The 22,262-nt window shown below is 31.4% G+C and overlaps 2 protein-coding genes across 3 annotated transcripts; both read right to left on the bottom strand.

The window, feature by feature from the left end:
• Positions 1-365: 365 nt before the first annotated feature.
• LOC140867491 (NADPH HC-toxin reductase 1-like) lies at positions 366-2,436 on the bottom strand. 2 transcript variants are annotated; one of them, XM_073272562.1, is made up of 5 exons: positions 2,307-2,436; positions 1,810-1,976; positions 1,441-1,668; positions 654-1,024; positions 366-557 (listed from the first exon to the last, which is right to left on the bottom strand). In XM_073272562.1, exons 1-5 carry the CDS (start codon positions 2,422-2,424, stop codon positions 416-418), a joined length of 1,026 nt encoding a protein of 341 aa, XP_073128663.1. In that variant the 5' UTR covers positions 2,425-2,436; the 3' UTR covers positions 366-415. The 2 variants fall into 2 exon arrangements, with proteins under 2 accessions (XP_073128663.1, XP_073128664.1); XM_073272563.1 differs by having other exon boundaries at positions 1,441-1,653.
• A 5,037-nt stretch (positions 2,437-7,473) lies between these two features.
• On the bottom strand, positions 7,474-9,621 carry LOC140867363 (NADPH HC-toxin reductase 1-like). Its single transcript, XM_073272438.1, has 5 exons — positions 9,498-9,621; positions 8,720-8,886; positions 8,406-8,621; positions 7,785-8,155; positions 7,474-7,689 (listed from the first exon to the last, which is right to left on the bottom strand). Exons 1-5 carry the CDS (start codon positions 9,613-9,615, stop codon positions 7,548-7,550), a joined length of 1,014 nt encoding a protein of 337 aa, XP_073128539.1. The 5' UTR covers positions 9,616-9,621; the 3' UTR covers positions 7,474-7,547.
• Positions 9,622-22,262: the final 12,641 nt, after the last annotated feature.

The raw sequence follows: 22,262 nt of genomic DNA, 5'->3' as shown, positions 1-22,262 counted from the left end.
TATTTATAGTATTGTAAGATATTTTGAAATATATATGGTCTCAAATAATTAATTATTTTTTATAAAGTGATTAAGCAAATTTTAAATTGAAAATTGATTTATTATTATATTTATAGTATTAATTAATATCTACCAATTTAAGCGTAAGTTTTTGGCAAATAAAATTATTATAAAGTAAGTTAATTTGAATCAATTATATTTGTGCATTATATATATAGATATATATGAAAATGATAACTATTTCTAAGTAATATTTAAAATAAATTTCGGTGCATAAAACATATAAATATAATTAAATAAAGTTTGTTTCCTATTTTAGCTTAAAGTTTTTGGCGGGATTTTACTATATTTGACAAAAACTCAGTTATTATATATAGACAAAAAAGTACAATTTTTCATGAAAATTATTGCGCATTCAAATCCAAACATCTGCATTTTTCTTCGCGCATACGATGCTTTCATCCAAAACCACACGCCAATCATATTTATACACGAAACCCCTCTTCTCAAGCAGATCAGATCCCCATTTGGTGTCTCTGTTAAGACATTCCAAGTGCCTGAAAACAAATCAAGATTCAAACTTAAAATGTTGTGCAAACAAGAACAATAATGACATTGGAATATTTTTTTTAAAAAACCCAACAAAAACTCACTCTTTTTTAATACTAAATTCAGGGTATTTCTTTTGACAGTATAGGGCCATATCTGCAGTTGAAACGTATCCATTTGCGCACAAGAATCTACCATTCATATTTTGTTCATTCATGCAGAAGACAAGGGCATTTGTTATATCCTCAATGTGAGCTAATGGGACTTTTGCAAGCAAATTTTCTAGAAATTTGAGTGCACCGTATGCCAACCCATCATCTACGAGAATACCCAAGATTGCCTTTACACTTCCGGGCGTGCGAGGCATCAGAGTCTCTCCGCCGACAAGGCCGCAGGCTAGTGTCACCACCTCCATTTCTCCATTGTCAAAGCTCAAAAGCTCTCTCTCAGCCAATGTCTTCGCTTTAGTATAATCCTACAACATTAATATTATATAATAATTTTTGGGAAAATTGTTTTTTTGGTAACGTAGATTTGTCACTTTGCGATTTTGGTCTTTCATGTTTTCATATTTAAGTTTTAGTCCGTTATCTTTATTTTTTTGGGCAATTTTAATCCTTTTTTCTGATGTGGCGCTGATGTGACACCAATGTAGTGCTGATGTGGAACTGACGTGTATAATGTTACATAAACATTTTCGAAGAAAAAGAACTGAAATTGCCAAAAATTGGAACATACAAGACTAAAACTGAAATATGAAAACATAGATGACCGAAATCGCAAAGTGACAAACATATAAGACCAAAATTGCACCTTTGCCTTAATTTTTCAATGTTAAACTAAATGTGTGTAGTTATTTTTTTAAAAAAAATATATTTACTAACACCATACCTCAATATGATCAGTTGCGTAAGGGATAGAGAAATGAGCAGGGGTCCAACAATTTTCATCCATATACTCCTTATAAACACCCTCATTATCCTTCAATGGTGAAGCAGCCGTCACAGAAGCTGTGTAGATAAGCCTTCTCACTGTTCCTGATCCAACGCACAAACTCGCAATTCTTCTCTCGGAATCCACAGTCGCATCGATCCTGTTTTCGTACTGTTTTTTCGTATTCTGATCCATAATCATAATTAGATAATGTTTGAAAGAGCTTCTAGGAGCTCATTCCCAGCTTTTCCTTAAAATTTTGTTAAGGAATCCAAACAAAACAAAAAATTTGTACCTGCTCTAAAAGGCAATATACATCATATATACCTTGTGGCCTTCAGAGTGGAGCAAAGGGGTAGCGACATGGAAAACAAACTCGCAACCTCGGATTGCTTCCTCAAATTCCTCGGCTCTGTACATGTCAGCTTTAAATAGTTTGAGTCTCGTGTCTGCCCCGTCAAAACTCTTTAGAATATCCACCTTGGTGTAATCATCTACAGATCATTCAAACACCATCATGTTAATTAGAGGTGTATTGAACTGTGTCACCTGGAGGCGGGATTTTTGGTTCCAACCCGCGGGAAATTTCATGCTACCTTAAAGATGTATAATACCTAAAGATGCATTCTCAGAATGAATATTAATTAACGATTAGAGGGAGGAAAAAAACAAAAATAACAAATGGTCTTCGGAACACTAGCTTGAAGCCCTTTAACTTTTACTCAACATTAATCATAAAGATTCAAGATTCTTAATTTTTTAAAATTTTTATTCCAAAAAAAAAAAAAAAAAAATTTCAAAAGAATATACATGCATAAACATACCCAGATCCCTGAGAGTAGCGTGTACAAAATAGCCTTCACCCAAAAGTTTATTGATCAGAGCAGAAGCAATATAGCCAGCTCCTCCAGTCACGCACACCTTACACTTTCCCTCTTCCATTTCTGATATCACTCTGCGATATATTCTTCTTTATTTCCAGGAAAGTGCTTCACGTACGTTTTATAGCCGAAATTAAAGCCCACTTGTATGTGTATAATATATTATATTTTTCTATAAATATATATATACATCTGTTATATTATACTTTTTTTAAAAAATATATCTGTGACTGTTATATTATATAAATTTTTAAAAATATATATTGCTTCATAATTACCGCAGAATAGTTGTAGCCTGGCTAGCCGTTGACTATTGAGCCTCAACTTTCCTTAGAGTGAAGCTAAAATAGTTAAAATATCTAATTTATAAGTTTAATTAATTAATTAATTTGTTAATTGAGTTGGAAGTATGTGAATGAAATATGAATGAATGAAATAGCTGAATTTGAAACTCTAACAAATTAAGGGAGAATTTGCAAAAAATAATGCTTTTGTAAAATAATTAAATTTATAGATTATAAAAAAATTATGAAAAACAAAAGTTGATAGTGTTTTGAAACAAATGTGAAAAATCTCAAAATCAAAGTTGGATAGTGTTTGATAAATAAGTGATTCGAATGATTTTAACGTTGATTTTTTTTATTAGAATCACTTTGGAAAATCATAATCACTATATGACTAGTTTTTTTTTGACTAGATTTTGGATTTCAATTAACTTAAGCATAAGCTATAATATAATTTGAGTTAAAAAAACACACAAAAATGATATTTTTAAGCCAAAATCTAACAATCATTTTTTTCAATGATTGCAAACACTTTCTAAATTTGAGTCAACACCAGATCTAACAAATTCCGACCATAAATTTGAGGTTGAGTTTAATCTACATATCTTCAAGACATTACTTTCAATGTAGACGCAATTATCATCAATAATATCTGAATCATGCATGTACATTTATATCAATGATGATCATTAGACACACATTGCCCCAAATTTCACTATAACCGTACCACAAAAGACCAAAATAGTCCATAATAATAAACTAATACTACATTTGTGCTTTGCAAACTAATTCCATAAGACTTCTTGAGATATAATGAAAAATTTGGGTCAAATATTAGATGAAATCAGAGTTCTAAAAGAAGTTGTTTAGATAAGATGAATTGTTGATTATGGACCCCTTTCAACAACAGTGTCGAAAAAGAACTCTTACTTCTTAAGGGCAAATTCAACCGTCATCCATTTTGGAGGATTTCTCCAAAATGGGGATGGTTAGAGCTCCAACCCATCTCCATTTGCATCTTTAATTTCGGAGGATGCTATTTGGAGGATCATTGTACATATGGAGCATGATTTTTGGAAGATGTTATATTTACGAAAATTTCATCTTCCAAAATTATTAATTTGACCTTTTGTCATACAAATTTATTTTTTGGTCCTTGTTTCAAATTATTTTATATTATTTTCAATATTTATATTAAATGTTAGTGGGTTATTTGATCCATTTTATTTTTTAAAATTTTTTAAATTGATTTCAGTGTTTCATTTATTTAATTTAGTTAAAATTTATTTGAATTTTTTTAATTAATTAATTGTAATTTAAATATTTATAAAAAAACATTAAATGAAAATATATTATGTATTTAATTAATTATATATATGTGTATTGTAAAACAAAAAAAAAAGTATTTGGTAATATTTAGAGGATATGGGTTGGAGAAGGTTTTTAAAAATAGAGATCACGGATCTCTATTTTAGAGGATAGTGGATGAAAAATAGAAGATATGGGTTGGAGATGACCTTAGGTTGTATATATATATATATGATTGTATATGATAAAATTATATGATTATTAAAATTAATCCGGATGTAGAATAGTAATTGATAAATAATAATATGTATATTCTAATTGATTGAATTCAAGATAAGATTGTAAATTAAAAATTTACTCTTTTTAATAATCAATACAAATAAATAAACAAATATATATATATGAAAGATAATGCTGCAAGTTTGTATTTACATATTTGATTGATTTAAGATAATAATCAATGCATAAATTTAAATCAAACAGTTGATTGGATAGATTGGATTATTTTACAAGTAATGCCAAAGACAAAGTTAGAAAATATTTTTAAATTTTATGAAAATTATTAGCTAAAACCACGACAGAAGAAAAACTGGAGACATGTACTAGGATTGGAAAATACAAGATATTAACAGACAAGTTTCTCACAGTACTAGGCTTTTTGTGTGCCTGAATATCAGGATTCAGGAGTTACTCTCTTCTAAGTATATAAGTTTGAATTGATGAAACAGGTAAACGCTCGACAAATGGTCAAAAGTTTGATTTCCTTAATTAACATTTTTTTAAGTGAGCTTCTTGCACAGAATCTCAGTGCGATTTACTTGATAATGCGATTTGTGGACTATAGTGTTAGTTCGAGGGTTTAACCCGTATACATCGAAGAGTAGCGGATTCTATCATCACAATATATATGTATCATCATCAAAATATATGATGCATAGAATCCTTGTGAAAACTAGGGGTGAGAAAAAATACTGAATTTTCGGTATACCGAGGTTACCGTATCGAAAAAATATAGATTTTATCGAATTTTTGGTATACCAAAATATCGGTACGGTATGGTAACGATACCAAATTTTTCGGTACGGTAACAGTATGAAATTTGAAAACTTTGTTATATACCGGTATACCGATATACCGAAATCTTATATAAAAATTAAAAATATATAATATTTTAAACAATAAATTTTAAAATTTTAAAAAATATAAGGTTTTTTTTTTCGGTATAAAACGGTATATACCGCAATCATACCGAAATCTCGGTATACCGTAAATTTTCGGTATAATCGGTATGCTAGTTATAGATACCGAAATTTTCGGTATATCGAAAATCGGTATACCGAAATCTTCGGTACAGTATCGGTATAAAATTTTTTTATACCATAATTTTCGGTATGATATACGGTATGCATTTTTCGATATTGTACGATACGATACGGTATGACACTCCTAACGAAAACTGGCATGTTCTCCTTGTTCTTTTCCTAGGCTTTGGAAATACTGTAGCCATCTCAAAATTTGAATGGTTCAATGTCCATAAAATCATAATAAAATATTTTCCTTAATCGTCTTTCATGACATCCGATAAAATTGGAACGATACAGAAAAACATGATAAAATATATTTGTCTAATTGGAGATTTTTGGTTATAACGATAACTGAAAGGGACGTGTTGGCCGTCAATGTGGAGATTGGTTGAGTTAAAATATTAAAGTGTTCAAATATTTTGAAAACAACTGGAAACAAACAAATGCAGATGAATTAAATTAGTATAGGATATGGACATAATTAATAAAATTTAATTAAAATTAGGTAGTGTCCATCTCATGATTTGCGTGTATAATGACAAGTAAACCATATTTTTAAAGCATAATTACACCTAAAATTGATTTTAGAACATGCATTATTCGATAGTTAATAACTTAATATATATATGTTACTTCCACAAGATATCGTTGGACCGCTAGCTAGCTAGCTAGTTTAATTTTCGCTGCTACAGATCTTCGCGTGCCTTTTGTCATGTTTTGCAAGTCAAATTAATCACATGAAAATAATTCAGTGCAGAATATGGATGAATATATCATTTGAACTAGCTATTATAAAATCTTAATCACATTTTGGATTTATAATATGTGGTGGTTGTCGTTTTTGTATGATCTATGAGTATTGTAGCGCAATTTTTTATTTTTTTTTATGTCTTGGAATTAAGAAATAGAAAGTTGGATAAATAAAGGGGAATTCACTAAAAACAACAAAAGCAAAAAACATAAATGAAGGGTAGCAGGTAGAGACGAGACAAACATGCAAACTAATAAAATATGAACGTGTTTGGAAATCAGGAAATCTTAAATAATACCACTACTTATGAGTTATGATAGGTGGTTTCTACATGCTCATATAATTTAATTATTTGAACAAAAAATTATTTTTAAAAATCCTATAATAGCTTTGAGATAAATTTAGGAGAAATTGGAAAAAAAGTTGGAAAGAAAAAAAAAAAAAAAGAGGTACGAAGATTCTTAAATATAAGATGATCATATAATCAAAGTTATATAACAACACAAAAACTCATTAAAATGGTTTCGTAGGCTAATTTTGTGAGACATGTCTCCTATTTAGATTACCCATAAAAAAAATTACTTTTTACACAAAAATTCTCTTGTCTTATATGTTAGCACGTACGTATATATCATGGATAAAGATCCGTTTGATCATTACACACAAAAAAAAACTACTATACTTTTATAGTAAATATGACACTGTTGACCCGTCTCACAAGAGATATATTCGTATAACAAATATATCGAGTATGATATTGAAAATAAATTTCGGTGTCATACTGACATGCCAAAATATATATATGGTTACTATGAGACACTTAAACATTATATAATACTAGTACCGAATTGCACGTATTGCGTGCTTCTATAGTCAATTTTGGAATACACGTTGTGTGCTTGTATAATCTATTTTTTTTTATAAAATAATTGTAAAAAAAATTAAATAATTTTATTTAAAAAAAACAAAAACAAAGAGGTCACGCCAACGTACCAATTTGATGTGGCCTCACACTTAATGTAATACTAGGCCTACTAGCACTCGCGCGCGCGTTGCGTGCGTATTCAGTTCGTTTTTCTTTAAGGAAACCAAAAATAAAAGTAGAGTATAATTTTAAAAGTGTTTTTTTGTATATAAATAAATTAATTTTATAAAAGTGGTATTTTCGTAAATTAAGAGTTATCATTGGATAAAAATAAAATGGTATTTATTATTAAATATACATTAAAAGATAAAAGTAAAGAGGTTGATCATATCAACATACCAACCCTCAACTTTAATAAAATAGAAAAGATAATAGATATAATAAATATATTATTGTTAAAGGTGGAATAAATGCTTAGTTATAGAAATCTTAGATAATTAAACATAATGTACATAACATTATGTAATGTATAGGGAAATAAGAAAAACTTCTAATTTTGGTTGTTTATATTTGTGTCTTTGCCATTTTGGTTCTCCGTGTTATCAAAATCATAAGAACACTTACAAAATATATATAGACAAAAACGTAAAATTTTTCATTAAAATTATGTATTTAAATCCAAACATCTGCATTTTTCTTCGCGCATCTGATGCTTTCATCCAAAACCACACGCCAATCATATTTATACTCGAAACCCCTCTTCTCAAGCAGATCAGATCCCCATTTGGTGTCTCTGTTAAGACATTCCAAGTGCCTGAAAACAAATCAAGATTCAAACTTAAAATGTTGTGCAAACAAGAACAATGGCATTGGAATATTTAAAAAAACAAAAAACCAACAAACACTCACTCTTTTTTAATACTAAATTCGGGGTATTTCTTTTGACAGTATAGGGCCATATCTGCAGTCGAAACGTATCCATTTGCGCACAAGAATCTACCATTCATACTATGTTCATTCATGCAGAAGACAAGGGCATTTGTTATATCCTCAATGTGAGCTAATGGGACTTTTGCAAGCAAATTTTCTAGAAATTTGAGTGCACGGTATGCAAATCCATCGTCTACGAGAAGTCCCAAGATTGCCTTTACGCTTTCGGGCGTGTGAGGCATCAGAGTCTCTCCGCCGACGAGGCCGCAAGCTAGTGTCACCACCTCCATTTCTCCATTGTCAAAGCTTAAAAGCTCTCTCTCAGCCAATGTCTTCGCTTTAGTATAATCCTACAAAATGTTATTTTTCAACGTTACTAAATGTCTGTATATATAGTTATATTTTTCTAAATAATTTACTCACGCCACTTCTCGTCTTCTTTTTGGACTAGCTTGTCATACAGAGGTTGCCTAGTGTGGTTTACCTGACTAACGTAGTTTGCAGGCTATTGCGTTAGTTCGAGGGTTTACTCAGTGCACACCGAAAGTAGCGGCTGCTGGTTCCACGTCACAAAAAAAAAAATCATTTTGCGTCGATTACCTCAATATAATCACTTGTGTAAGGGATAGAGAAATGAGTAGGGGTCCAACAATTTTCATCCATATACTCCTTATAATAAGCACCCTCAACATCCTTCAATGGTGAAGCAGCCGTTACAGAAGCTGTGTAGATAAGCCTCCTCACTGTTCCCGATCCAACACACAAGCTCGCAATTCTCTTAGCCGAATCCACAGTCGCATCGATCCGGTTTTTGTACTGTTTCAGTATTCAGATTCATCATCATCATGATTAGTATCCAAACAAAACAAAAAAAATTTGCACCTGGTCTAAAAGTTAATATGCGTCATATATACCGTGTGGCCTTCAGAGTGGAGCAAAGGCGTTGCGACATGGAAAACAAACTCGCAACCTAGGATTGCTTCCTCAAATTCCTCAGCTCTGTATATGTCAGCTTTAAATAATTTGAGTCTTGTGTCTGCCCCATCAAAATTCTTTAGGATATCGACCTTGGAGTGATCTTCTACAGATCATTCAAACACCATCATGTTATTTAGAGGTGTATTGAACTTTGTCACATCTAGCTGGAGGAGGGATTTTTGTTCCAACCGAAAAATTTCAAACTAGCTTAAAGATACTACCTAAAAGTGCATCTAAAGACGAATATTTAGTAGTGTCTGAGAGAGCTTGTAGGAAGTACTTATCGTCTTTCCTTAACAAAATTTTATAAAATTGTGAAATTTTGTTAAGGAAAAGCTGATAAGTGCTTTTTAATTAGAAGCTCTCCCGAACACTACCTTAGCGATAGATCGGTGATTGCTTCTCTTAACCTCTTCCTTCATGCACGCAAGTCATTGCATCTAAACAAGAACATACGGACAGAATACTGATATTTAATAATAGAAGAACCAAACAAATAAGGACAAGATTTGCACAGATCGATGAGTCATGCATGAGCGTCTGAAACTCCAAGAAACACATATTGGTCTTTCGGAACACTAGCTTTGAAGCCCTTCAACTTTTACTCAACATTAATCATAAAGATTTAAGATTCTTAATTTTTTAAAATTTTTATTCCAAAATAAAAAAAAAATCCCAGAAATCAAGAATATACATGCATAATTATAAACATACCCAGATCCCTGAGAGTAGCGTGTACAAAATAGCCTTCACCCAAAAGTTTATTGATCAGTGCAGAAGCAATATATCCAGCTCCTCCAGTCACGCACACCTTACACTTTCCCTCTTCCATTTCTGATATCACTCTGCGATATGTTCTTCTTTATTTCCAGGAAAGTGCTTCACGTACGTTTTATAGCCGAAAGTCAACTTGTATGTGTGTAATATATTATATATATTTTTTATAAATTTATATATCTGTTATATTTTATAAATTTAAAGATATATATATATATATATATATATATATATATATATATATTGCAATTCATAATATTACCGCATGCAGAATAGTTGTAGCCTGGCTAGGCGTTGACTACTCATGAGCCCCAACTTTCATTTAGAGAGTGAAGCTAAAATAGTTAAAATATATAATTTATAAGTTTAATTAATTAATTGAGTGTACGTAGAAGTATGTGAATGCTTGAATGAATAAAATAGCTGGATCTGAAACTGTAACAAATTAAATTTGAGTCAACACCAGATCTAACAAAGTCAGACCGATCATTCATAAATTTAAGTTTGAGTTTAATGTACGTATTCTCAGGACATTACTCTCAGTATAGGTACGCAGTGGAGTGTGGACCCCTTTCAACAACATAGCCGATAAGGAACTCTTAGCTAGGACCCGTTTACTTGGATGTATACGATTGTATTTGTATATTTGTATATGATCAAAATTATATGATTATTAAAATTAAGTAGGATGTAGAATAGTAATACATATATAATAATATGTTTATTTTGATTGATTAAATTTGAGATGAGATAGTAAATTACAAATTTATCTTTTTTAATAATCAATACATATAAATAAAAAACAAGGAAAGATCCTGCAATTTTGTATTAAAAAAATTGATTGATTTAAGGTAAATATTTAATTATTTGATTGAGTAGTTGAGATAATAATTAATGCATACATTTACAACCAAACATTTGATTGGATAAATTGGATTATTTTACGAGAAACTTGGAAATAGGTACCCAAGCTAAACAAAAGTTTGAGTTTAGTACCTAAATATATTTTTTCCGAAAATGCCCTTGTATTTTCTTTAAGCATTATTAAATTCGTAATTATCAAGTGTGGAGTCTGATTCAGAATCTCATCAACTTGATTCATCAAGGTAATAAATATTTTCATCTTCTGATGAACATTCAATTGTTTCAACGGGATAAAATCCAAAAGTGTATAATTCTTCTAAAAGTTTAACTTTGTTTTTTTTTTTTTTCATTTCGTTTTGGACATTCATTTGCATAATGACCTTCTTCATTGCACAACCAACATGTGCAATTCTTTCCTTTACCTTTTGGACAATGTGGTTTTTTATTATCAAACTTTTTATAAAATTTTCGTCTATAAGGTTTTCTGAAGAAATTCTTTTTAAATTTTTTTTTCTTATAGGGAATAAATTTCCTATTAAAAGATTTATAAGGTTTATTAGATTTATTTTGTTTTTGTCCTTTTAAATGTTTGTGTGACATGTTTGTTTTACAATCATATTCTTTTACTGTGAATTCCATTTTGTCACAACAAAGTTTATTGTTTTGTTTGTAAGATTTGGATATTCTTTTATTTAATGTTACTTCATGACATTTCTTTGTTATCATATCTTTGATAAATTTAATAGCTCCTCCCAAAGTTTTGGCATAAGGGCCAGTTAAAAATTCATCTTTACTATTTATTGGTATATTAGGTATTTTATTAAAAATACTTAATTTATAATGTTCTTTTTTATCAGCATCTATTAACTGATAATAATTTGTTTCATAATCACAGATAAATTCTTCTAGATAACATAAATTGCATAATTTAATATTATCCAATATAAAAAATTGCTCTATTTTGTTCTTAGCGTCATTATTAGAAGCTCCTAAAAATTCTTGGTACAAGGCATCAACAAATAGTTCGAAATATCGATGTCCTGTCATTCCTTGTGGTAGATTAGTTATTACTAGGTTTTCAGCCCAAGTTCTCACTGCTCCTACCAAAGTCATTTTTATCATTCCATGAGTTAATACTTGTATGTTCTCACTTTTATCTAATAATGGTGTTAATTGAATTTGTACTGATAGTTAATTGAATTTGTACTGATAGTTCATTCTCTAAGAATATCTCTAATATCTTTATATGTTCCAGAATATTGGTCCTTATTATATTCAAATCCTTCATTTTTGGTGCCACTACCACTACCTACATTCATTCGTAGAGTTAATCGTGGTCTAGAATCGTCTTCTGATTCTGGTTCTGAGATATCCATATCTCTATATTGTTCTGTTTTTTGATGAGAATGATATAGTTTTTTTGTATTTATTCCTATTTGTTCATAGTCAGATTGATCTGTTTCACTAAACATCTCCATACTTAGTTTTTCCATAAATAAGAGGATTTCTATACCATGATTCAATTTTGAATTGTGGTTTTTCTTCCAGTTTTTTTTTCCTTTATCTATTGGAAGAACTTCTTTGAGATAGCTTAATATTTCATTACTATGTATTTCTTGTTCATGTATTTTTTGTTTTATTATTAATCTAGTCGTAGCTAAATCAATATATTCTTCTAAATTTCTTTCTAATTCTTGTATTGTTAGATTGATCTCGTCAATTTTACTTTATAATTCTCCTAGTTCTTTTTCTAATTTTTTTATGGATGTCATTACGATGAGGTTGATTCAGTAACAATGACTTGTTTAATTTTAAGGATGTTTTGATTCATGGTTCCAATCTTTTCAAGGATATCTTCATCATTTCTAGCAAATGATAATGATCTTCTTGGAAAAGAATGTTTTGTTATTTGGAGGTCATCTGAACTCCATTTTTTAAGAAAGATCTATTTTTTCAATAAATGCTTTTCGGGGATGTTCAATTCTCGTAATATTTTCAAACATTCTTCCAACAGAAATGGTTGGTTTCGTTGAAATTATTTTTGTTTGAGAATTATTACTCATTGCTAAACCGACAACATAGTCTATATTGATTGGATGGTTTTCTGTTAACATAAGATTATTTCTATAAAAACAATAATCTAGTGTTAAAACATCATTTATGTTTTTATCAAAAAGAGATATATTGTATTGCGGATAAATACAAAATTTCTTCTTTTTGTAACATAAGTTTCCTATAATTTTCCCAAGGATTGAATCCTTAAGATTACGTATCCTTTTGCCACAAACTGTGATTTCAATTGGTGTATCTATTCCTTCTCGGTAGTGAGCTGATACAATTATTTCAATTCCTCCGATATAAACATATTTTAGTTCAGATCTTTATTTTTCACTGGCTTTTGTCATGATGGTATCAATATCTAATAACTTCAGTGTGTTAGACCTTAGTTCGTTATTTATTTTATATGATCGTTCTTTTGTTCGTATCGAATAATAAATTAAATTCTTTTTGTGATTAAGAAGATTTGAAATTTTACTTAATATTCCAGGTTGATTTATTAAATTTGTTTTTGAATTAGAAAATCCTGTTTTTTGTATTTCAACAAACTTACTTTGATTGAATATCATATTCAAATTATACTCTTGATGTTCTTCAAATTCATCAATCTGAATGTTTTGATTTGAAGTTATTATCTCTGTCATTTTAACAGATGATAGAACTTCTTAATTTTTTTAAAGCTATTAAAAGCCTTTTTGTTGAATCTATTTGTTCTAATAGATTCTGAAAATCTTCGAAATTATCAATTGAAGATTGACAATTTTTGAGATGCTTCAAATTATTTTCACAATTTTCTATATCAAAATTTATATTTTGAGAATATAAATTAAAGATATTTGTTTTTGTATTTTCATATATTTTCCATTTAGTAAAAATTGTTTTATTTTTACTATTTTATTTTTTTTGATCGGGTTTCGATAACAAAGTTTATGCTTATACATAACAGATTGTTATGTCTTCAATTTCTTCATTTTCAGAAATTTGAATTATCATTTTTCAGTTGCTTGAAAAATGTTCTTGTTTATGGTTTTTGAAATAAAAGGTTTGAAGATATTTTATTCTATTCCATAATTTATTTATTTGATGTAAATCTTTTAGTAAGATTATTTTATCAAATAAATTTTTAATCTCAATATCTAAAGTTAATCCAAGCATTAATAATCTGCTTTAATAACCGCTCTGATACCAGGTTGCGGAATTCTGTGCTTCATTTGATTCATTCTGTGATTTATCTGATTCATTTGTAACAGATGAATGATTTGATTTCAATTTGGTTCCATTCATTTGTTACTATTACAAATTTTAATTGATAAATTGATTCGAAAATTGTTAAATCAAAATTATTTATATGTAATTCATGAAATGTATCATATTCATGATCATCATCTGTTTCAAACCAGTTTTTAATTATTAATCTTCTATTTCTTATGAAGGACAATGACATGGTTAATATACTTTAAATACTATCATTTTCATAATCAATTTCATCATATATTTCTTGTATATTATGTTCACCAAATCGAACAATTATATAATTTTCTACAATGAATAATCGTTGATTTATTGTATTCATTTCATTATAGATCTTAATGTAGAGTGGATCTATATTTTCTAAATTTTGAATTTTATTTCTTAAATCTCGAAACTTTTTATTTAACATGAGTACTTCTTGTTCCAGAGTCATTCCAGGCATGATATAGTTTTGAATACGGTTTAAATTAAGGCAGCAGGAGGTTCAGGAAGGTTACCTTGATTGATTGAATCTTGGTTTTGAGCTGAGGCCAAATCCTTGCTTTCCCTTCAGATGGTACTTGCTGTGTGGATCTCCGGGTTTACTCCTTCAATGGTTGACTTCCAACATTATCCTCCTTATGCCCTGCTTTTTTAGTTATTTGCCATGAGGCTTAATTTTGTTTTTGATTTTTTGTTTCTTAATTTCTGATAGTTTTCATACGTCTTGTATGAACCACATTGTAAGAAACTTAAGAAAAGAGAGAGAGAGAGAGAGACTCAAACTTCACTTGTTCATTTACATCACAAACATCTTCTTTTATAGGCGTGGAGAAATGCGTACAGAAAGAAAAGAAGGGGACCACCCGATGATACACAATGGAAAACAACTCATTTTACATCTGAGTGGATGCCTTTCACATGTGGTGTGGTCCACGATTTCATTTGTTTTTACATTGTGTCACTATCTGAATCACTGGTACCTTCGGACCATTTCTTTATTGGTTTGTCCTCTGTGACAGCTGCTTTTTCTGTCTGAATTGGTTGACAATGTCCACATCTGCGAGTGGAAATCATTGTTCCTAGTCTTTGACATAGCATTTGTTGAGTTTCTCTGGTCATGTCAACTCTTACTTCATAAATCGGGGCTTCAAATTGAGCTAACATGGCTTGATCTTTTTTTTTGGATGATATCCTTGTGTCCAGTGGTTAATAAAATTTTACTTGATGCAAAATTTATTTTAACTTTTGAGTTCTCATCAATCTTTCTAGTTTTTGAGATCATGTCGATTAGTGTCTTTATTCTTGTTACGCCTTAAACGCATACAAATCTCGTGTGATGAGATTAATGTTTTTAATGCATTAACAAGTCTCATAATATTATGTTTTGATGATTACAAAACTCGATTAATTGTTACTAACCATTTAAAGTGAGATTTTGCAGATTAGATTTATTGAAAAATAAATTATTGAAAGTTATTTTGAAGATATCAATGTATTTATGAAGTCTCAATTTGCTCATATAATGGACACAATATTATGTGAATGTCATGGAACATTGTTAAGAGATATTTAGAAAAAGACAAGAAGAAGCCAAAGTATGGAGCAACAACTTTTGAAAATTACTGGAAATTTTTTATGACTCCAAATCGGATCTTTACCGGTCATAATCTAGATAAAAAAGTGTTACATGTACTGTCCAAATTTGAGAGCAATCCAACGGCTAGAATGAGAGATATGAATTTGTTCATATATACTGCACAGTACCCACTTCTGCAAGGAACAAAACCATGAAGATTCGACTTTAGAAAATAACTGGGAATGTTTGAGAAATGTTAATCCAATTTCCACCGATCAGATACAAGATTATGATTTATAAAGCTTCTGTCCAAATTTCAGGTCAATCCAACGGATGGATTGGGAGATATGAATTTTTCAAATTTGTTGCACAGAACAAGTTCGAAAACATGATGAAGCAACTTCCGAAAAATACTGGGCATGATTTATTTGTTCAAATCAAATCTTCACCGTTCATAATGACAATCTAAATGTTTTAAAGCTTTAGTTTAAATTTTAGAGCAATCTAACGGTTAGATTGTAAGATATGAGTTTTTCACAAAATCCGCTCAGTGCTTGGAAAAAGTAGGCAGCGGCGCCGAACACTTTTTGTCACTCCTTGACTTCTCAACACACGCCTCATGCACTCAAATCAGATTCAAATCTTTTCCAACTATAAATAAAGGCCATCCAAGGTCATTTGGAGACATCCCAACTCATCTCTTCTCTCCTTTGCAAGCAATTTCTCACTATCAAAGTGTGTGTGTGATATATTCAAGTATTTGAGAGTGTTTGTAAAAATAGTTTGTGAGTTGGTTGTGCTATTGTTGTAAACACTTGAGTGTGAAGCCAAGTGTATTGTGCTATCGTTGTAAGCACTTTAGTGTGAATCCAAGTGTGTTGTGTTGAGGCTATCCTTGGAGCCCTTAAGGCCAAGAGTTTGAGTTGTATTGGCGCGGTGATCGTGTTGAGTTGTATGGCTATCCTTGGAGCCATCAAGGCCAAGACGTTGAAGTGCTAGTGGATCCTTGGTTAATCGATCTTAACTAAGAAGGGGAGACGTAGATGATTTATCGTCGAACTTCCATAAACATCTCTTATCCTTTTATTTATATTACGCATTTATTTACCGCACTTATTATTAATTGCTTTAAGTATTCCGCTTGCGTACTAGCATAATTGCTTTAAATTGCTAAAGTTGCCAATAGAACCTAAATCCCCCCCATTAGGTTCTAAAAAGTGGTATCAGAGCCACCTTTTTCAAAATATTTTCAAAAAGGTTCTTATGGCAAATCTAGCGAGCGACTATGCTCAAGGGCAATCAACAAATCGTCCTTCTCTTTTCAATGGCATAAACTACGGATATTGGAAAAACCGAATGTCCCTATATATCCAATCCGTAGACTATAACCTTTGGAAGGTTACTGTGAAAGGTCCCTACATACCTACTAAAGAGGTTGAGGGTGTCAAAATTCCTAAGGGAATGGACGACTTTTCTAAGGAGGATATGAAACTTATATCTCAAAATGCTAAAGCCATGAATATTCTTCATTGTTCCTTAGATATGAACGAATACAATCGGATCTCGATGTGCTCATCCGCTAAAGAGATATGGGACAAGATGGAGATATGCCATGAAGGGACTAATCAAGTCAAAGAGACAAAGATCGATCTACTCCAACTCAAGTACGAAACATTTGAGATGGAAACCAATGAGGATGTTGACACAATGTTTCGAAGGCTTACTCAAATCATCAATGAGTTAGCCCAACTTGGAGAAAAGTATCCATCCAAGCAAGTTTGGAGAAGAGCTCTACGCGCCCTACCCAAGGAGTAGGATGCAAAGAGGACTGCCATCATTGAGTCCAACAAAGGTGACACCGCATCGTATGATCTTGATCAACTCCATGGGACCCTAAAAACCCATGAGTTGGAAGTATCTACAAGAAAAGAGTCAAAGAGAGAGGATGAAAAGACCAAGGCAAAGGGGATTGCCTTATCTACCCAAGTCGAAGAAGAAGATGATGATGATATGGCACTCTTCGCAAGAAAATTCAAAAGATTTATGCGAGGAAACAACTTCAAAAAGAAGACGGACAAGGAAGTTACTTGCTACAATTGTCAACAACAAGAGCATTATGCAAATGAGTGCCCTTTCAAGAAGAAATATGACAAAGAAAATAATAAAGCACTTCTAGCCACTTGGAGCGATAGCGACGATAACGAGGAGGAAACTAACATTTGCCTCATGGCTAAAAGTGATGACATCGTCTCCGACGACGATGACGAGGTACCTTCCTATGACAAACTACTACATGCATATAAACAAATGTTTGATATGGCTAAGTCACTTAGAAAGGAAAATAAAAACCTTAAAAATGAATTAGAAACTAAGGGGAATGAAAACGTAAGATTAAAGGATGACATAGCCCACTTAAAAAAATCTTTTAATAAGTTCAATGTCAGTAGTAATAAATTGAATAATCTACTTAGCATGCAGAAATGTAGTTTTGATAAGGGTGGAATAGGGTACGGTAAGAAATCAATAGACTTTACTAGTCTAATTGCTAAAGCAAAAATGAGATCACCCCTTACATGCTCTTATTGTTGTAAAATAGGTCATGTTAGATATAAATGTAGATCTTTAAGATTTCAATATGATCAAAAGAGTTATATGAAATGGAGGCCTAAGAGTACTTAACAACTCATCAGTTGGCATTATGAGATCATGATCTAAGGGAGTTCATCATAGACCGGTTTAAACTGCCTTGACTTGCGACTGGTCTTCCTGATGAACGCTGCTCTGTCCAAGGAAATAGGTTTTTAAAGAGGCCATATCCCTACCTACTACTGGAGCACTCTTGGAAAGTGGTGATGATGTCGCTATGAGAGAATGAACTCTTAGAAATCTATTTTGTATTTCTTTTTTCTAACACTGTGGACCCAAAAGAACTAAAGGGTACCAAAATCAATTTTTGCAGGGAAATAGGAAACTGTTCTCCCTAGCATATGGTATCTAGACAGTGGATGCTCTAGACATATGACCGGGAACAAGGAGCTACTCCAATCGGTCAAACCAAAGGAGAAAGAAACTGTCACCTTTGGAGACAACAGCAAAGGAGTTATCGAAGGAATCGGCTCAATAGGTATATCTGAATCCTGCTTGATTGATGATGTACTCCTAGTGAAAGGGCTTAAGCATAACTTACTAAGCATAAGTCAATTGTGCGATAGAGGTTATGAAGTCAAATTCACTCCCCAACACTGCACTATATCACTCATGACTGACAAATCCATAAATTTCAAAGGATATAGAAGTGAAAATGTATACAAGTTTTCTTTAAACAATTTATCTTTATCAAATATTAAAAGCCTTGTATCCTTGAATGTTGATGACAACATTCTTTGGCATAGACGACTAGGTCATGTTGGTCCTAGTACCATAGAAAAACTTTTTAAACTTGATTTAGTTGTTGGTATGCCAAAACTCAATTTAAAATTAGATTCTGTTTGTGATGCATGTCAACTTGGCAAACATACAAGAGAATCTTTTAAAAGCAAAAATTTTGTATCAACTTCTATGTCCCTTGAACTTCTCCACCTAGATCTATGTGGTCCCTCGAGGAACGCTAGCCTAGGAGGGAAGCTTTATGCATTTGTCATTGTGGATGATTTTTCATGTTACACGTGGACATTATTTTTAGCCCACAAAAATGATGCCTTTGATTATTTTAAAACTTTTGTCAAACGAGTTGAGAATGAGAAAAATCTTTCTATAAAACAGATCCGTAGTGACCACGGAACTGAATTTCAAAATGAGAGTTTTTCAAACTTTTGTGAAGAGAAAGGCATCGGTCACAATTTTTCTTGTCCTAGGACTCCTCAACAAAACGGGGTCGTTGAGAGGAAAAATAGGACACTTGTGGAGATTGCAAGGACCATGATATGTGAGCATTCTCTACCAAAATATTTTTGGGCTGAAGCAATGAACACTGCTTGTTACATTATCAATCGTGTATCAATAAGGCCAATTCTCAAGAAAACTCCATATGAATTATGGAGAGGGAGAAAGCCTAACATTTCATATTTTCGAGCTTTCGGTTCCAAATGCTACATACATAATAACGGTAAGGACAACCTTGGCAAATTTGATGCCAAATCTGACAAAGGTATTTTTCTTGGATATTCTACCTTAAGTAAGGCTTTTAGAGTATTTAATAAACGTACCTTACTTGTTGAAGAATATATGCATGTTGTATTTGATGAATCTATGTCTGTAGTTTCTCGTACTACTAACGATGATGTAGAATTACTCGAAGAAGAGATGACTTCCTCAAGACTAAATGAAATAGATGTTTCTGTTGAGGAAACACCACTTCCGAAGGATTGGACGCTTCACAAAGATCATCCTATAGATCTTATCATTGGAAGTCCTTCGAAGGGAGTAACCACTCGATCTTCTCTTAATAATATTTGCAATCATCTTTCTTTTGTTTCGCATGTTGAACCTAAGTGTATTGATGATGCTTTATTAGATGATTCTTGGATTATTGCTATGCAAGATGAGTTGAATGAGTTTAAACGTAATGATGTTTGGAATCTTGTTCCTAGGCCGCATGATAGATCTATTATTGGCACTAAATGGGTTTATAGGAATAAACTTGATGAGCATGGTACGATCACTAGAAATAAAGCTAGGCTTGTAGCAAAAGGTTATAGTCAAGAAGAAGACATTGATTATGATGAGACATATGCTCCTGTTGCTAGACTTGAATCTATTCGCATGCTACTTGCTTTTACTTGCTCTAGAAATTTTAAGTTATTTCAAATGGATATTAAGAGTCAATTTCTTAACGGTGAATTGAAAGAGGAAGTTTACATTGAACAACCTGATGGTTTTGTTGATTCGTTATTGCTTAATCATGTGTATAGACTAAACAAAGCTTTGTATGGATTGAAACAAGCTCCTAGAGCTTGGTATGATAAACTGTCTACTTTCTTGCTTTCAAATGGTTTTTCAAGAGGAAAGATCGACATTACCTTGTTTACCAAGAATGTCAAAAATGATCTTTTGATTGTGCAAATTTATGTTGATGATATAATTTTTGGTTCTACTAATGAAACTCTTTGTCAAGGATTCTCTAAGTTGATGCAGGATCACTTCGAGATGAGCATGATGAGGGAACTTAATTATTTTCTCGGATTGCAAATCAAGCAGTGCAAGGATGGGTTCTTTGTGAACCAAAGCAAATACATCAAGGAGATTCTAAAGAAGTTTGGGATGGAGAACACAAAAACATCATCTACACCGATGAGCACAACAATCAGACTCGACAAAGATGAAAATGGTAAATCTGTAGATCAATCTTCCTTTCGTAGTATGATTGGCTCCATACTTTATGCTACTGCTAGTAGACCGGACATTATATTTAGTGTTTGCTTGTGTGCACGATTTCAATCATGTCCAAAAGAATCACATTTGTTCGCCTTAAAACGCATTTTCAAATATCTTTCAAATACTCCAAATCTCGGCTTATAGTATTCAAAAATTTCTTTCTTTGATTTAAAAGCTTACTGTGATGCCGACTTTGGTGGATATAAGGTGGACAGAAAAAGCACTAGTGGAACTTGTTTCTTTTTAGGAAGCTGTTTAGTTTCTTGGTTTTCGAAAAAATAAAATTGTGTTGCGTTATCAACAACCGAAGCCCAATATATGGCTGCTGGTAGTTGTTGTGCGCAAATTCTTTGGATGAAGCATCAATTGCTCGACTATGGCGTCTCTTTTTCAAAAATCCCTATTTTTTGTGATAACACTAGTGCCATATGTCTTACAAAGAATCCGATTCAACATTCGCGCACCAAACATATTGATATTCGTCATCATTTTATTCGTGACCACATCGAACGAAATGAAGTTGAACTTAAATATGTTGACACGTCAAATCAAATTGCTGATATTTTTACAAAACCACTAGATGAAAATATTTTTATTCGTTTGCGTGATGAACTTGGCATGATTGAGTTGTAATCACTTGTGGAAATAAATAAATTTAATGTCATATTAAGGGGGAGCTTAATATAAAATTCGAAGCAACTTAATTTTGGATAATAAAAATTAATTGTATTTATTCAAATTTATAAAGCTCACATTTTATGTGAAATTTATGTGTTGCATTTTAGAAATTATATTCAATTATCATGTTTTGCATTTACTTTTCCGGTCTTTTTGATTATCTCAAAAAGGGGAAGAATTAGTTTGGTTAAATATTTTAACTAAGGGGGAGAGTTAGTTTGGTTAAATGCATGGAGAATAAAATTGGTTATTTGATAAACATTCTCTTCTTAGCTAATTGTTTAATTTAGGGGGGGTTTTATTCATGCAATTATATTGTGCAAATTTAAATTGATTATTTAATATTGTACATTTATTTCTCCTATTTAACCAAGTTTTGTGATCATCAAAAAGGAGGACATTGTTACGCCTTAAACGCATACAAATCTCGTGTGATGAGATTAATGTTTTTAATGCATTAACAAGTCTCATAATATTATGTTTTGATGATTACAAAACTCGGTTAATTGTTACTAACAATTTAAAGTGAGATTTTGCAGATTAGATTTATTGATAAATAAATTATTGGAAGTTATTTTGAAGCTATCAATATATTTATGAAGTCTCAATTTGCTCATATAATGGACACAATGTTATGTGGATGTCATGGAACATTGTTAAGAGATATTTAGAAAAAGACAAGAAGAAGCCAAAGTATGAAGCAGCAACTTCCGAAAATTACTGGAAATTTTCTATGAGTCTAAATCGGATCTCTACCTGTCAGAATCTTGATAAAGAAGTGTTACATGTACTGTCCAAATTTGAGAGCAATCCAACGGCTAGAATGAGAGATGTGAATTTTTTCATATATACTGCACAGTACCCACTTTTGAAAGGAACGAAACCATGAAGATTCGACTTCAGAAAATAACTGGGAATGT

This window comes from Henckelia pumila, chromosome 4 (genome assembly GCF_033568475.1).
Source record: "Henckelia pumila isolate YLH828 chromosome 4, ASM3356847v2, whole genome shotgun sequence".
NCBI classification, from domain to species: domain Eukaryota; kingdom Viridiplantae; phylum Streptophyta; class Magnoliopsida; order Lamiales; family Gesneriaceae; genus Henckelia; species Henckelia pumila.
This window is presented reverse-complemented; position numbering and strand designations above follow the sequence as displayed.

Coding starts and splice junctions, on each gene's coding strand:
- LOC140867491 (XM_073272562.1), bottom strand. CDS start 2,424: ATGGAAGAGGGAAAGTGTAAGGTGTGCGTGACTGGAGGAGCTGGCTAT. Junction 1,977..2,306: donor CGCTACTCTCAGGGATCTGG/GTATGTTTATGC, acceptor AATGATCTGTAG/ATGATTACACCAAGGTGGAT. Junction 1,669..1,809: donor TCCACTCTGAAGGCCACAAG/GTATATATGATG, acceptor ATTATGGATCAG/AATACGAAAAAACAGTACGA.
- LOC140867363 (XM_073272438.1), bottom strand. CDS start 9,615: ATGGAAGAGGGAAAGTGTAAGGTGTGCGTGACTGGAGGAGCTGGATAT. Junction 8,622..8,719: donor TCCACTCTGAAGGCCACACG/GTATATATGACG, acceptor ATACTGAAACAG/TACAAAAACCGGATCGATGC. Junction 7,690..7,784: donor GAATTTAGTATTAAAAAAGA/GTGAGTGTTTGT, acceptor ATTTGTTTTCAG/GCACTTGGAATGTCTTAACA.